Source organism: Pristis pectinata, chromosome 10 (assembly GCF_009764475.1).
Source record: "Pristis pectinata isolate sPriPec2 chromosome 10, sPriPec2.1.pri, whole genome shotgun sequence".
NCBI classification, from domain to species: Eukaryota; Metazoa; Chordata; class Chondrichthyes; order Rhinopristiformes; family Pristidae; genus Pristis; species Pristis pectinata.
Genome location: NC_067414.1, coordinates 39,984,082 through 39,996,351, shown reverse-complemented (window position 1 = coordinate 39,996,351; position 12,270 = coordinate 39,984,082). Strand labels below are relative to the sequence as shown.

At 39.8% G+C, this 12,270-nt stretch overlaps 1 protein-coding gene across 4 annotated transcripts in view; it reads right to left on the bottom strand.

Annotated features, from left to right (window-relative positions):
• The window catches only part of map3k7 (mitogen-activated protein kinase kinase kinase 7), a 97,756-nt gene that overhangs the window by 66,966 nt on the left and 18,520 nt on the right, over nt 1-12,270 (bottom strand). For all 4 annotated transcript variants that reach the window (XM_052024553.1, XM_052024554.1, XM_052024555.1 and 1 more), the window contains exons 2-4: nt 6,509-6,619; nt 3,786-3,851; nt 1,538-1,583 (exon numbers count right to left, since the gene is read on the bottom strand). In XM_052024553.1, coding sequence (XP_051880513.1) covers nt 1,538-1,583; nt 3,786-3,851; nt 6,509-6,619 — 223 coding nt within the window. The remainder of the gene's footprint in view (nt 1-1,537; nt 1,584-3,785; nt 3,852-6,508; nt 6,620-12,270) is intronic.

The window sequence follows — 12,270 nt, the reverse complement described above, 5'->3', positions numbered from 1 at the left end:
AATGGCTAAGTACATGGAAACAAAGTGAAAAAGCAAGGAAACTATGTTAAACCTTCATAAATTCCCAATTATGCCTCCACGAGTTCAATCCTGGGCACTTTAGAGTGCATGAATTTAGGAAACCTTTGAGTGGGTGCACAGGAATTTTACCAGAATGATTCAATTGTAAGGAAATTAGAGTCCTGTGAACCTAATTACTATATAATACATCTCATGGTTCTGCTGAAATTTATTCTAATCATCTTGAGGAATTGGTGGAAAATCATTTTCATTCTAATTTTGTCCCGATTTAACAGAATCTGTTTCTGTCAAATAAATAATTTATTAAATCTATTGGGAGAGGCAATAAAATAATTCTGTTCTATTGCCTCTCCCAGTTTACATGTGGTTGTTAGTGTGGGAAACACCAGGGATCATTATTTTTGCCTATACGAGAGAAAGTCAAAGGGTTTTTCTTGTTCTACAGGAAAAACATCAGATCATTGGCCATAACCAGAATGCAAGTGATTTAGCTAGTTTAATAAATACAATACAGTGCAGATAAAAGATCCAACTTGAAATTGGCTCAATCACATCCATTCTTGGGGCACAGTTTGCATAGCCTGACATAAAACACCAACTGACCAGAATTAATCGATAAAATCAGTATGTTCCATTCTGAATCATGAGCTCAAACATAACATGTTCCAACTACTTAATACTTAGTTATCCTTTTCATCCCAAAAGAAAACAGTAGGTTGAATAAAAAGGAATCCATCACAGATGGAATGAAGTTATTCAACTCTGAATACAAATAATAAGATTGAAGAACCTGAAGTTACTAGAATCAGAAAGACAGAATTTATACAGAACTTGAAAAGTTAATACTTAACTACAGAAATCAAAGACATGTGGTAGATTCTATGATTGGATATATTGTAGAAGATATCAAAGAACCTCTTCTCCATTGATCGTATTTTTGTAGGTCCTCACCACCTTGCATGGTCACATTGATATGCAATGTGGAATATTTAATATATTAAATATTTATGCTAGATTCTGTGGATGCCCTTTAGCATCTCCCTCATTTGGCTGTCTTTCTCATGTGACTTTTAACAGTATCACCAAATTAATAACTGATCTGCATTGCAGCCAAATCTGTTCCAGTCTTCACGTCTAACACTTACATAACACATTTAACTGATGCTCATTGAACACAGATACAGCAGGAAATCTGGCTGATTTTCCAAACATCTTATTCCAAGATTGTTAAGGTCAATTAGAAGATTTCCAATTCTGCCTCAATTGAAAGAAGTAGAAAATCAAACATGGATCTTCCCAGTCTGTAATACTTAGATCAATGCTAACATATGGTGCGTTTTATTCACTAAATGCCAGAGAAATGATAATAAGAATTGTTTTTATTTATGATTTTATGATTGTGAACACTTAATTTTAAAAGCCATAGCAAACAATTCACATGCATCACAAAAATAAGCATAACATTTTTACAATCCTATTGAGACAGTCACTAACTGTAACTCCAATTTCAACTTACCATTATAAAGGGAGCCTCCCTCTGCATATTCCATTACAAGGCATACCTGGAATAAAGTATTACAGTGAGGGTACAGAACATATTTGCTGTCTTCTAATAAAATATTGATTATTTTTCTTTTTGGGAGAATACATAACCAAAGGAAAAAAAATGTTGAAATTAAAATTTGAAGTACTTCTGACCATTTTGTGTGGAAGTTCCATCCATCAGGTAATTGGCCTTGCACTTCCCGTCATGCATTCACTCCAACACGGATGTAATTTCCCCTTTATATTTAGTGTATGCAAAACAGTCAACAGTGTGCACGGCTTGTTTTATTTAACAAAAGAAATTAGATAAAATAAGTAGTGACTTGCAGTCCTTGTAAATAACTCAATAAAATGAGAAGTGCATCATGCTAAAAATAGTGAATAATGCATGAACTTCAACTACTAATGTAACTAAACTACAACCAATAACGTAACTTCAACCCACTAAGATATTAACATGTAAAGAAGCAACCCATTTAATTTTTATTTAAAAAAAATTGGTACTGGCAGCCTTCTGTAAAGAGTAGATGTTTCAAAGAACTGATGAATGCAGAGCACAGATCCTTGATTTGTGGACCCAATGCAACTGCTGATCACAGGGCCTTAGCGCCACCAATGGCCATAGAGCACTGTTACATCCTCCCACAGTGATTTATTAAAGCAAGGATAGCTTGGTTTTGTAACTCTTTTGTGACATTGGATTTGGCATTAGTGCTATATACAGTACTGATTTAGTGACCAAAAATGGCCAAGGTCCAATTTCTTGTACATGTATCTACAATTTTAGCCTACGAGCTGTAGCTATTTCAAAACAAAAATAGGTCCATTTATCAGCTTATGACAAACAAGTGTATAAACAAAACAAAATAATTCTAACTTTTGAGTTATTTACTTTAAAACTATTAACTATTATATCCTTGATTGCAATTTAACATTTGATTCTAATTATTCAGCTACCAACAGAAAAGAAGAATGCTGTACAATACTTTGTGAATGTCCCAATTCTGAATCTTTACAGTAAAACTTTCACTTGAAGATTTCAAAGATGTGTAATTCAATAATAAATTTAATCCTCATGAGCAGTGACAAAATGTAGTTCTCTCTAAATTATAATCTCATAATCTGTTATTGCTGTCAGACAGTTTATATGACAGCCGTATTTGCTAAGCCAGAAGTTCTGCTAGTTAATGAATGGGAGACTGAAAAAATTCTTCACATTCCCAAAATAAATTTCACTTTCACGCTAACCCCTCCATTGAAGCAAACTTTTGCAACTCTCTTCTTTCCTCTCTTCAAAAGGTTACCACTTCTCAGAGTTTTAAAACAGTTAAATACATCAACATCCAAGCTGTTCCATTGTCCAACTTCTAGAATCATGTTCACCTGATTCTACACTTAAACGATACAAGAATAGTTACAGTATCTCTGGCAGCACACCTTGCAGCCCCTCAAACTTGTACTAAATGCTCTTGAACATTCAAATTTGACCTTGGCATATTTAATAGATCTGGGAGGTCCTCTCCACACGCATACTGAGAACCTTCTCAGATTTGTCAATTGCTCTTCTGCCTCCATGCTGTCAAATTGCTGTCCAATGTTCAATCATGGATAATCTGAAATGTCATTCGTTAAAGCCACCTCCATCGGCACTACTGACGAACTCTATATTCTACCATCAATGCCAAATGTTATTTGTCTCCAAGCTGAATTTACAACATAACCCAAGCCCTCAACCTCTCCAACTATAGCAATTTATGCATCGCCCTTTATTATCTGACAATAGTGATCTTCAGCAGCAATCATGTGCTATATTCTGGAATTCCCTTTCTAAGCCTTCTTGCTTCTCTTTTAAGCCATGTTTAGATCAAAGTCTCTGTAAGGAGAGACTTGAAATATTTGAATTTTTTTTGTGTTAATGAGTAGTAGTTGATGTAACTAGCAGTCGAAGAAACAGAAATTATAGTTGCTTGCCAGGACAATCCAACAGCAATGTAGTCAAGCAGGTTACAGAATGTTCTGAAAAGTGGAGTGAGAAGTTCCAAGACAAACAGAAAGACTGATTTTCTTTTTGAAGAACATAATTCACTTACAAAGTTAAGCCCTCTTGATATGAAACAATATAATTTCTCTGAAATATAAACACACTATTTTGATCAAACCATAGTAATGTGCAATCAGATTACATAGCCAGAAACGTTGCTAGAAATTGATCTACATACTGGATTTAAACAGGCTCCGTAGAGTTTCACAATATTTGGGTGCGTTACACGTGACAACTGTCGAAGCTGCAACAGAAAAAAACAAGTTATGAAATATTAAAAAGTTCTGGATAAAACTACACAGTAAAACAGCCTTAGTTGGCTGCAGTAAGGAAACTCTACCACAAGCTGCCAAAAAGAAAGTAGCAAATAATTAATTGCCCCTAAACATGGGATCACATGCACAGAATAAAAAATATCTAAGACATTAAAATACACTAATATAATACAAGTGGCACTGAATTTATTCTTTCTTGCTGTTTATGATTAATTTATAGTAGACACTAAGGGACTGGAGTAGACGGGATATGCAGCAAGGAAATTACTTAGTGTGGCTTTGCCTGAAAAAAAAAGGCAGATCTCTAATGCTACTTTGGTTTTGTGTTATTCGCAAAACAATGAATCTCCTTTATCATATGGTAGATATTGAAAAAGCACACTGTTAAAAAATTAATCTGGAATAAAATTTTATACCTGACAGAATTTTATACAGTATGGAGCCATTTATAATTCAATTATTTATTGTGTTATTAACAGAAACCCTCACATAATTTACTATTATTTGGAGTTTGATTAAAAACAAAATCACTCAGACTGCAGTAGAGATTAAAGGTAATTAACAACCAACAGATAAAAAGCAATTGCCACATACAAAATGGAACTTTCTCCATCCCATCTGACCCCGGCAAATCCCTCTCTGTAATCATTTCCTGAGCTTCTTCCAAGGAACCAATACCAAGTTTAACAGAAGACAGAGTCCTGGCACAAAATCAAAGATTATCTTTTCTGCCTACTTACAACTGTCAGCAAACAGGCTCACCGCCTTCTAAGTTAACAGAGCGTTAAAAGTTGCTTTAATCTACAAGGCATTTGATAAGGTTCCACAGCAGACATCATTAGCAAAAATAAGTGCATTTTTAAGTAATTATTTTGATACAGGGTGGGCATAAAGGGTACATAAAACATAAGGAACAGGAACAGGACTAGGGCATTTGACCCCTCAAGCCTGCATTCAACAAGATCAGGGCTGATCTTCCACCTCAGCACCATTTTGTTTTGCCTTATCCCCATATCTCTCAGTTCCTCTAATACCCAAAACTATATGCATCTCAGTTTTGAGTAAAATCAATGACTAAACCACCACAGCCCTCTGGAGTAGCAAATTTCAAAGACTCACCATCCTTTGAGTAACAAAAAAATCTCCTCATTTCAGTTGTCGGTAACTTACCCCTTATTTACCGCAAATGACATGGTTACCTCCAGGAATCTGTTTTGGGGCTCAACTGTTCATCTGATTATTAAATATAGCGAAGGAATAGAAAAATCCAATTGGAAGCACAGTATTAAGAGGGAAAATAAGTTGTGTTGATGAGATACAGACCAATTAAATGTGTTTACAATGATGAGAAATGGCATTCAAGGTGGTAAGTGTGAGGTCATCCACTTTGGCACCCAAGAAAAAACACATACAAGCACTTCCACACTAGCGAGGCCAATAGGAACTGTAGAGAAGAAAATGGCTTTTGTGAGTCCAAATATACAAAACAAATAAAGCTAGAAGGCGGGAAAACAATTAAAAGGACAGATGAAATAATAGCCTTTTAGGATAAAGATTTGAAACAGAAAGGGGACGATGTCATCCTCCAGTTAAAAAGAATCTTGATCAGATGCTACATTGAGTTTTGCATTAATTATTGAGTACCTCAGAAGGGATACACTGGCCTTGGTGGGGTGCAGCAAGTTTACCAGAATACTTGGGTTTACAGGGTTAAGTATACAGTGGCCAATTAAGCTACTAACCCACATATCTTTGGGATGTGGCACCCAGGGGAAACCCATGCAGTCACATGGAGAATGTGCGAACCTCCTACAGACAGCACCCGAGGTCAGGATTGAACCGAGGCCTCTGATGTCATTACTCATGCCACTCTGCTGCCCTGGAGTTGCTACATTGAAAACAGTTTACAAGAACAAGACAATCATATGTGATTACTGGCAGAGAGAGGCAACTATCACTGGTTATATGCTTTCACTGTAACTCCACAGAAACAGGCCATTTGGCCCACGATGCCTATGCTGACCATCCATACCCATCTATATTTACCCCATTTACCAGCACTATGCAAAGTGTAGGGCATCACAGAAGAAATCCATGTGGCCGGCTGATAACCTCAAATGGATTACCAACCTTAACTGGCACCATTTTGACAAATTTACAAATCATACTAATAGAAAATAAGTAAAAAAAAGTAGTCGACTGCCCCTTGAGCCCTCTATGCTATTCAATTAGAGAGAGAAATGATAATGGAAAGGTGTGGAGGGACAGGTGAGGTTGGTGGAGGAGACATTGCTTTGGCAATAGAAAATGAGAGGGTGATAGTGGGGCAAGAGAGGGAGTATTCCCCACCCCCCCCCCCCCATTCTTTCTCTCATTGGTTCTACCTTCACTCTTACAGCAACATTACAATAGGCTGCTTAGGCAATAGATTGGGAAAGACAAGGGGATGAAGAGATGGAGTCTAGCAGTCAGAATCCACAAACAGATATGGGATGGGGCACTTGTATGGAAAGGGATGCATGAGTGTTGGGTCTGAAATCTGAGATGGATCTATCAAACTGCATGTGGTATTCAGAGAAATCATTGTTCTGAAAATCTGTGGTGAATTCAAGGATAAAAAAAATACCTCCACAATGAATGCTTTCCTCTCCGATTCACTTTCAATTTGCTTTATAGCTACATCTTTTCCACGCCACTTTGCTTTGCAGACAACTCCAAAGGCTCCTCTCCCAACAACCTGCAGGGCACAACAAAGAAAAAAGGGGTAATTAAAATTAAGTTTCCACAAGTCTTTTTAATTGTTCTTCATTTTATTCTTCTTTGTTAAGCATACATGTTATTTATCCTTGGAAACGATTATTCAAGATAAATTACAGGGCAAGAGGCAGCTTGTGCATTCAAAACATTTAACTGCTTGCCTAAATAAAAAAAATCCTCAACTGTGCTTTTACAGTATGTCTGAAGGAGTTGAAATCGACCTCCTGCTACCTTCAGCATCAGGAACCACTTGAATAAAACAAATCAAAACTTGAACCAAACTTTTGCCTTCAGTGGGTTGGGGGGCTCTTTCTGACAGAATAGAAGCAGCACAATCTTGTCAGAAGCAGCACCCTGTTTTGGCAGAGAGAGACAGGCAAGGGACCTCACGGCAATACATCTAATCCAGACACTACCACCCATTAGATTATATCATCATCCAAGTGAGAGACCTCAAGGATGTCCATATCACCATACCATAATAGATATTGATGACAGTTGAACTGAGGACTGCTTAACATGTGCTTATCACAATCATTCTGGGCTCAAAACAATAGCTAAAACAGAAAGGAATAAACAATCTACTGGAGGAACTCAGCAGGTCAAGCAGCATCAATGGGGGGAAAGGAATTGTTGATGTTTTGGGTCAAAACCCTACATCAGATCCCGATGCAAGGTTTCGACCTGAAACGTTGATAATTCCTCCCCCTACCCCAACACTCCCACCCCCCCCCCCCCAAGTGATGCTGCTCGATCTGCCAAATTCCTCCAGCAGATTGTTTGTTGCTTCAGATTCCAGCATTTGCAGACTTGTGTCTCCAGCTATAACAGAAAGTTTGCCAAAAAATCCCCAGTGTTAATGTTCTCAAAGAGCCTACAAAAATTGCTCTTCTTAGACAGCACCACAGACACAACCTGACAACTCATGGCTAATAGCAGCCATAAAATATCCACAACATCTGAATTGCCTTGAAATCCACTATAATTGGCCTCTCTACCAGAAAGAACCACAATTGGTTTGATCAAGATAACAGAGATCCAGAAGCTAATTAACTACAGCTCTTCATTTTTAAACAGGGAACCCCGAGAAGTCACTTAACAGATGAAATTCACCCTTGCCTTCAGTGCACCAGTGTGACTTCTGACCATCTGAGGAGAAGTATTTGTGTCAGGTTTGTGATATTGATCTTCAAAGCTCTGAGTCTACCAGCGATCCCTTCCATCCCACATGCTTCAGAGATTTTGATTACTCTTTGCAAGAACTGCAAAGCACAGGGTGATGACACCAAAGCTGCCTCTGCAAAATCTTCCAAATCCACGAGCAGGATAAGTGAACCAGAGTCAGTGTCCGCTCCCAGACCAACATCCATTTCCCTGGTACTGAGGGCCAAATTATACCTGGTTGGCTGTGTCTGGCAAGTCACATCATTCGCATGCCCCACACCAAATTTCCAAAGCCAAAGTAAAGGTCAGTACATGATCAGTGGTGGATATTTAAAGATGAATGATCCATGGCTAACAAAGAAGGTAAAGAAACATTTAAAAGAAAAACTTAGTAATTAGAACAAAGTAGAAAAGCTAATGGTAGAACAGAAGACTAGGAGTTTCTCAGGAATCAGCAGTGACAGACTACAGAGCTGGTTAGGAGGGAGAAAATTGATTCTGGGAGAAAACTGACATGTACAATCAAAACAAACAGCACAAAACATCCATGAATATATAAAAAGGAAAAGGATAGCTAAGGTAAGAGTGGGACTCCTGGAGGGCGAGATTGGGGAACTGACAACAGGAAACAAGGAAGTGGCAGATAATTCAAAACAATACCTGGCATCAATCTTCACAGTGGAGGACACTGCAAATTAGCCAAAGGTATCAGACGGGCTGGTTTCAAACAGTATGGAAGAACTTGCAACAAACCCTTTTACAAGAGATTAGAAAAAAATAATGGGAGTAAAGGCATTAAGTCATAGAGATCCAAGGGTTTTAAAGAAAGTGGATCCATTGAAGTTTGGTTGAGTTTCAGTTTACCAGCAGATTAGAAAACTATAAATGTGACTCCTCTGTTCGAGAAGAGGGGGAGAAAATAAAGCAGAAAACCAGAGATCAGTTAGCTTCTCCAACATCTACTGTCAGCCACGTTGTGAAGTCTGTGATCAAGGAAGCAGCAGCTAGTCGTTTAGAGAAATGTAATGCAATCAAACCAAGACAACATTGATTTGATTGAAGAAAAATAATGTTTTGACAAATTCGCTAGAGTTCTTAAAGGATGGAACAAGCAGAGTGGATTGAAGGGAACCTGTAGAGTATATCTGGATTTTCAGAAGACATTTGAGAAGGTGCTACATAGTTTGGCCCCTATGTACAGTTTTAGTTCACTAACCTCCACAGAGGTCGTGGTGCACATTGGCACCAACAACATAGGTAGGAAGGGGGAAGAGGTCCTGCGCAGTGAGTATAGGAAGTTAGCAAAGGGGCTGAAAAGCAGGACCAAGGTAGTAATTTCTGGATTACTCGCAGTGCTATGTGCTAGTCAGGGCAGGTGAATGTGTGGCTGAGAAACTGGTGCAGGGGGCAGGGTCGTTTCAGGTTCTTGGATCATTGGAACCTCTTCTGAGACAGAGGCGAGCTGTATAAGAGTGATGGGCTACACAATTGGAGGGGAGCCAATATCTTGGCTGGGAGGTTCGCAAGTGCTATTTGGGTGGGTTTAAACTAGTTTGGAAGGGGGATGGAAACCAGAGCTCCAGGTCAGAAAGTGGAGGGATTGAGATGAAGGTAGCTTCCAAGATGGTGCCAGAGCATGGTGACTCATTGCAAGCTGCTCTCTGCAGATGTACTCATTACTTCTACTATAATCATTCTACTCTTTTAAATTTAAATTCTGTCACTAAGTATTACTAATAATGTTCTTTTAAATCTTCTTACAGGGCTGGCGGTCTTCCGACCTCTAGGAACAACTGACCCGACTCCCAAACCCATATGGAAATGACCAGCAAGGCCTAGGACGGGCCCGTCCACGTGGAAGTCTGCGCAGGGTGAAGAGCTGACCCCATGGAGCCCCCACCACCGAGACCCGACTCCTGGACCCCACTGGAGCACCCGATGTGGAGACCCAAGAGTCCCTCAATGTCAGCAAAACAAAAGAGCTGGTCATTGACTTCAGGAAAGGGGGTGGTGTACATGCACCTGTTCACATCAATGGTGCTGAGGTCGAGAGGGTTGAGAGCTTCAAGTTCCTATGAGTGAACGCCTGTCCTGGTCCAACCATGTAGAAAACTCACAGTGCCTCTACTTCCTCAGGAGGCTAAAGAAATTTGGCAAGTCCCCTTTGATACTCACCAACTTTTACTGATGCACCATAGAAAGCATTCTGTCCGGATGCATCACGGCTTGGTACGGCAACTGCTCTGCCCGGGACCACAAGAAACTGCAGAGAGTTGTGGACACAGCCCAGTGCATCATGGAAACCAGCCTCCCCTCCATGGATTCTGACTATACCTCACGCTGTCTTGGTGAAGCAGTCAGCATAATCAAAGACCCCACCCACCCTGGTCATTCTCTCTTCTCTCCTCTCCCATCAGGCAGAAGATACAGGAGCATATACCACCAGGCTAAGGAAAGCTTCTATCCCCCTGTGATAAGACTATTGAATGGTTCCCTTATATGATGAGATGGACTCTTGACCTCACAATCTACCTTGTTATGACCTTGCACCTTATTGTCTATCTGCACTGCATTTCCTCTGTAGCTGTGACTCTTTACTCTGTATTCTGTTATTGTTTTTACCCTGTACTACCTCAATGCACCGTGTAATGAATTGATCTGTACGAACTGTTTTTCACTGTACCCTGGTACAAGTGACAATAATAAACCAATACCAATACAGATGTCATAACCAGCAAGTCTGTAAGAAAGAACAGGCAGGAGCAAGGTAATAGATACGATGAGTTGGATGGGTTGAAATGTGTTTGAGGGGCAAGGCTGATGAACTTAGAGCATGGATCAGTACATGGAAATATGATGTTGTGACCATTTCAGAGACTTGGTTTTGAGAGGGGCAGGACTGAATGCCTAATGTTCTGATGTTTTAGAAAAGATAGAGAAGGTAAAAGGTGGGGGGAGGGGGGGTGGGGGGAGTTGCACTACTAATCAGGGACAATATCACAGCTGCACTCAGAGATGACATAATGGAGGGCTCATTCACTGAGTCCCTATGGGTAGAACTCAAAAACAAGAAAGCTGCAATCATTCTGATGAGACCATACTACAGACCAATAGCCACCTGGATACTGAGGAACAGATATACAGGCAGATTAGGGAAAGATGTAAAAACCACAGGGTTGTTGTACTGGCTGATTTCAAATTCCCTCATATGGACTGGGACCTCCTTAATGCAAGAGGTTTAGATGCAGAATTTCTCAGGTGCATTCAGGAAGGTTTCTTAAATCAGTATGTAGATAGTTCAACAAGAGGAGCCTGGACCTGGTATTGGGAAATGAGCCTGGTTAGTGACTGACCATTCAGTGAGAGAACAGTTAGGGAACAGTGACCACAACTAAAGTTTTAAGATTGCTATAAATAAGGATAAGCATGGACCTGTGGGAGAGTATTAAATTGGAACAGGGCAAACTACAAGAGTATTAGGCAGGAACTAGGAAGAGTCATTTGGGAACAGCTGTTTTTGGGCAAGTCCACATCTAGCACATGGAGGGTGTTTAAAGACTAACTGCACAGAGTACAGGATAAGTATGTTCCAGTAAGAAGGAAGGACAAGGATGGCAAGGTAAGGGAACCTTGGATGTAAAGATAGGTGATGAATTTAGTCAAGAAGAAAAAAGGAAGGGTATGCAAAGTTTGGGAAACTAAAATTAAACAGAGCCCTTGAGGATTATAAAGAAGCTAGTAGAGAACTCAAGTAGGGAATTAGGAAGGGCCATGAAAAGTCCTTGGCAAGTAGGATTAAAGAGAATCCCAAGGCATTCTATACATACATCAAGAGCAAGAGGATAACTAGAGAGAGGTTAGGACCACTGAAGCATGCTAATATGCTAGGGTATTTTGAGATAAAGGAGGAGGTAGTGTTGGGTCTCTTAAAGAATATTAAAGGTGGATAAGTCTCCAGGGATGGATGGGATATACCTCAGGTTGTTGAGCTAGGCAAGAGATGAGATTTCTGGAGCCTTGACCAAGATCTTAGTGTCCTCTCTAGCCACCTACGAGGTTCCAGAGGACTGGCAAGTAGCTAATGTTGTTACATTATTCAAGAAGGGAAATAGGGATAATCCTGAAAACTATAGATCGGTGAGTCTCACATCAGGGAAGTTACTGGAGAGGATTCTTAAGGATAGGATTTATGAGCATTGGAAATTCATGGCCTAATTAGGGACAGTCGGCATGGGTTTGTGCTGGGCAAGTCATGTCCTACTAACTGGATTGAGTTTTTCGCGGAGGTGACGAGGCAGTCCAAGTCCATGGCTCCCTGAAAGTGGCTGCACAGGTTGATAAGGTGGTAAAGGTGGTGTATGGCACTGAGTTCAAATGTCAGTGTTATGTTGCAGCTTTATAAAACTCTAGTTAGGTCGCATCTGTAGTATTACATTCATTTCTGGTTGCCCCATTATAGGAAGGATG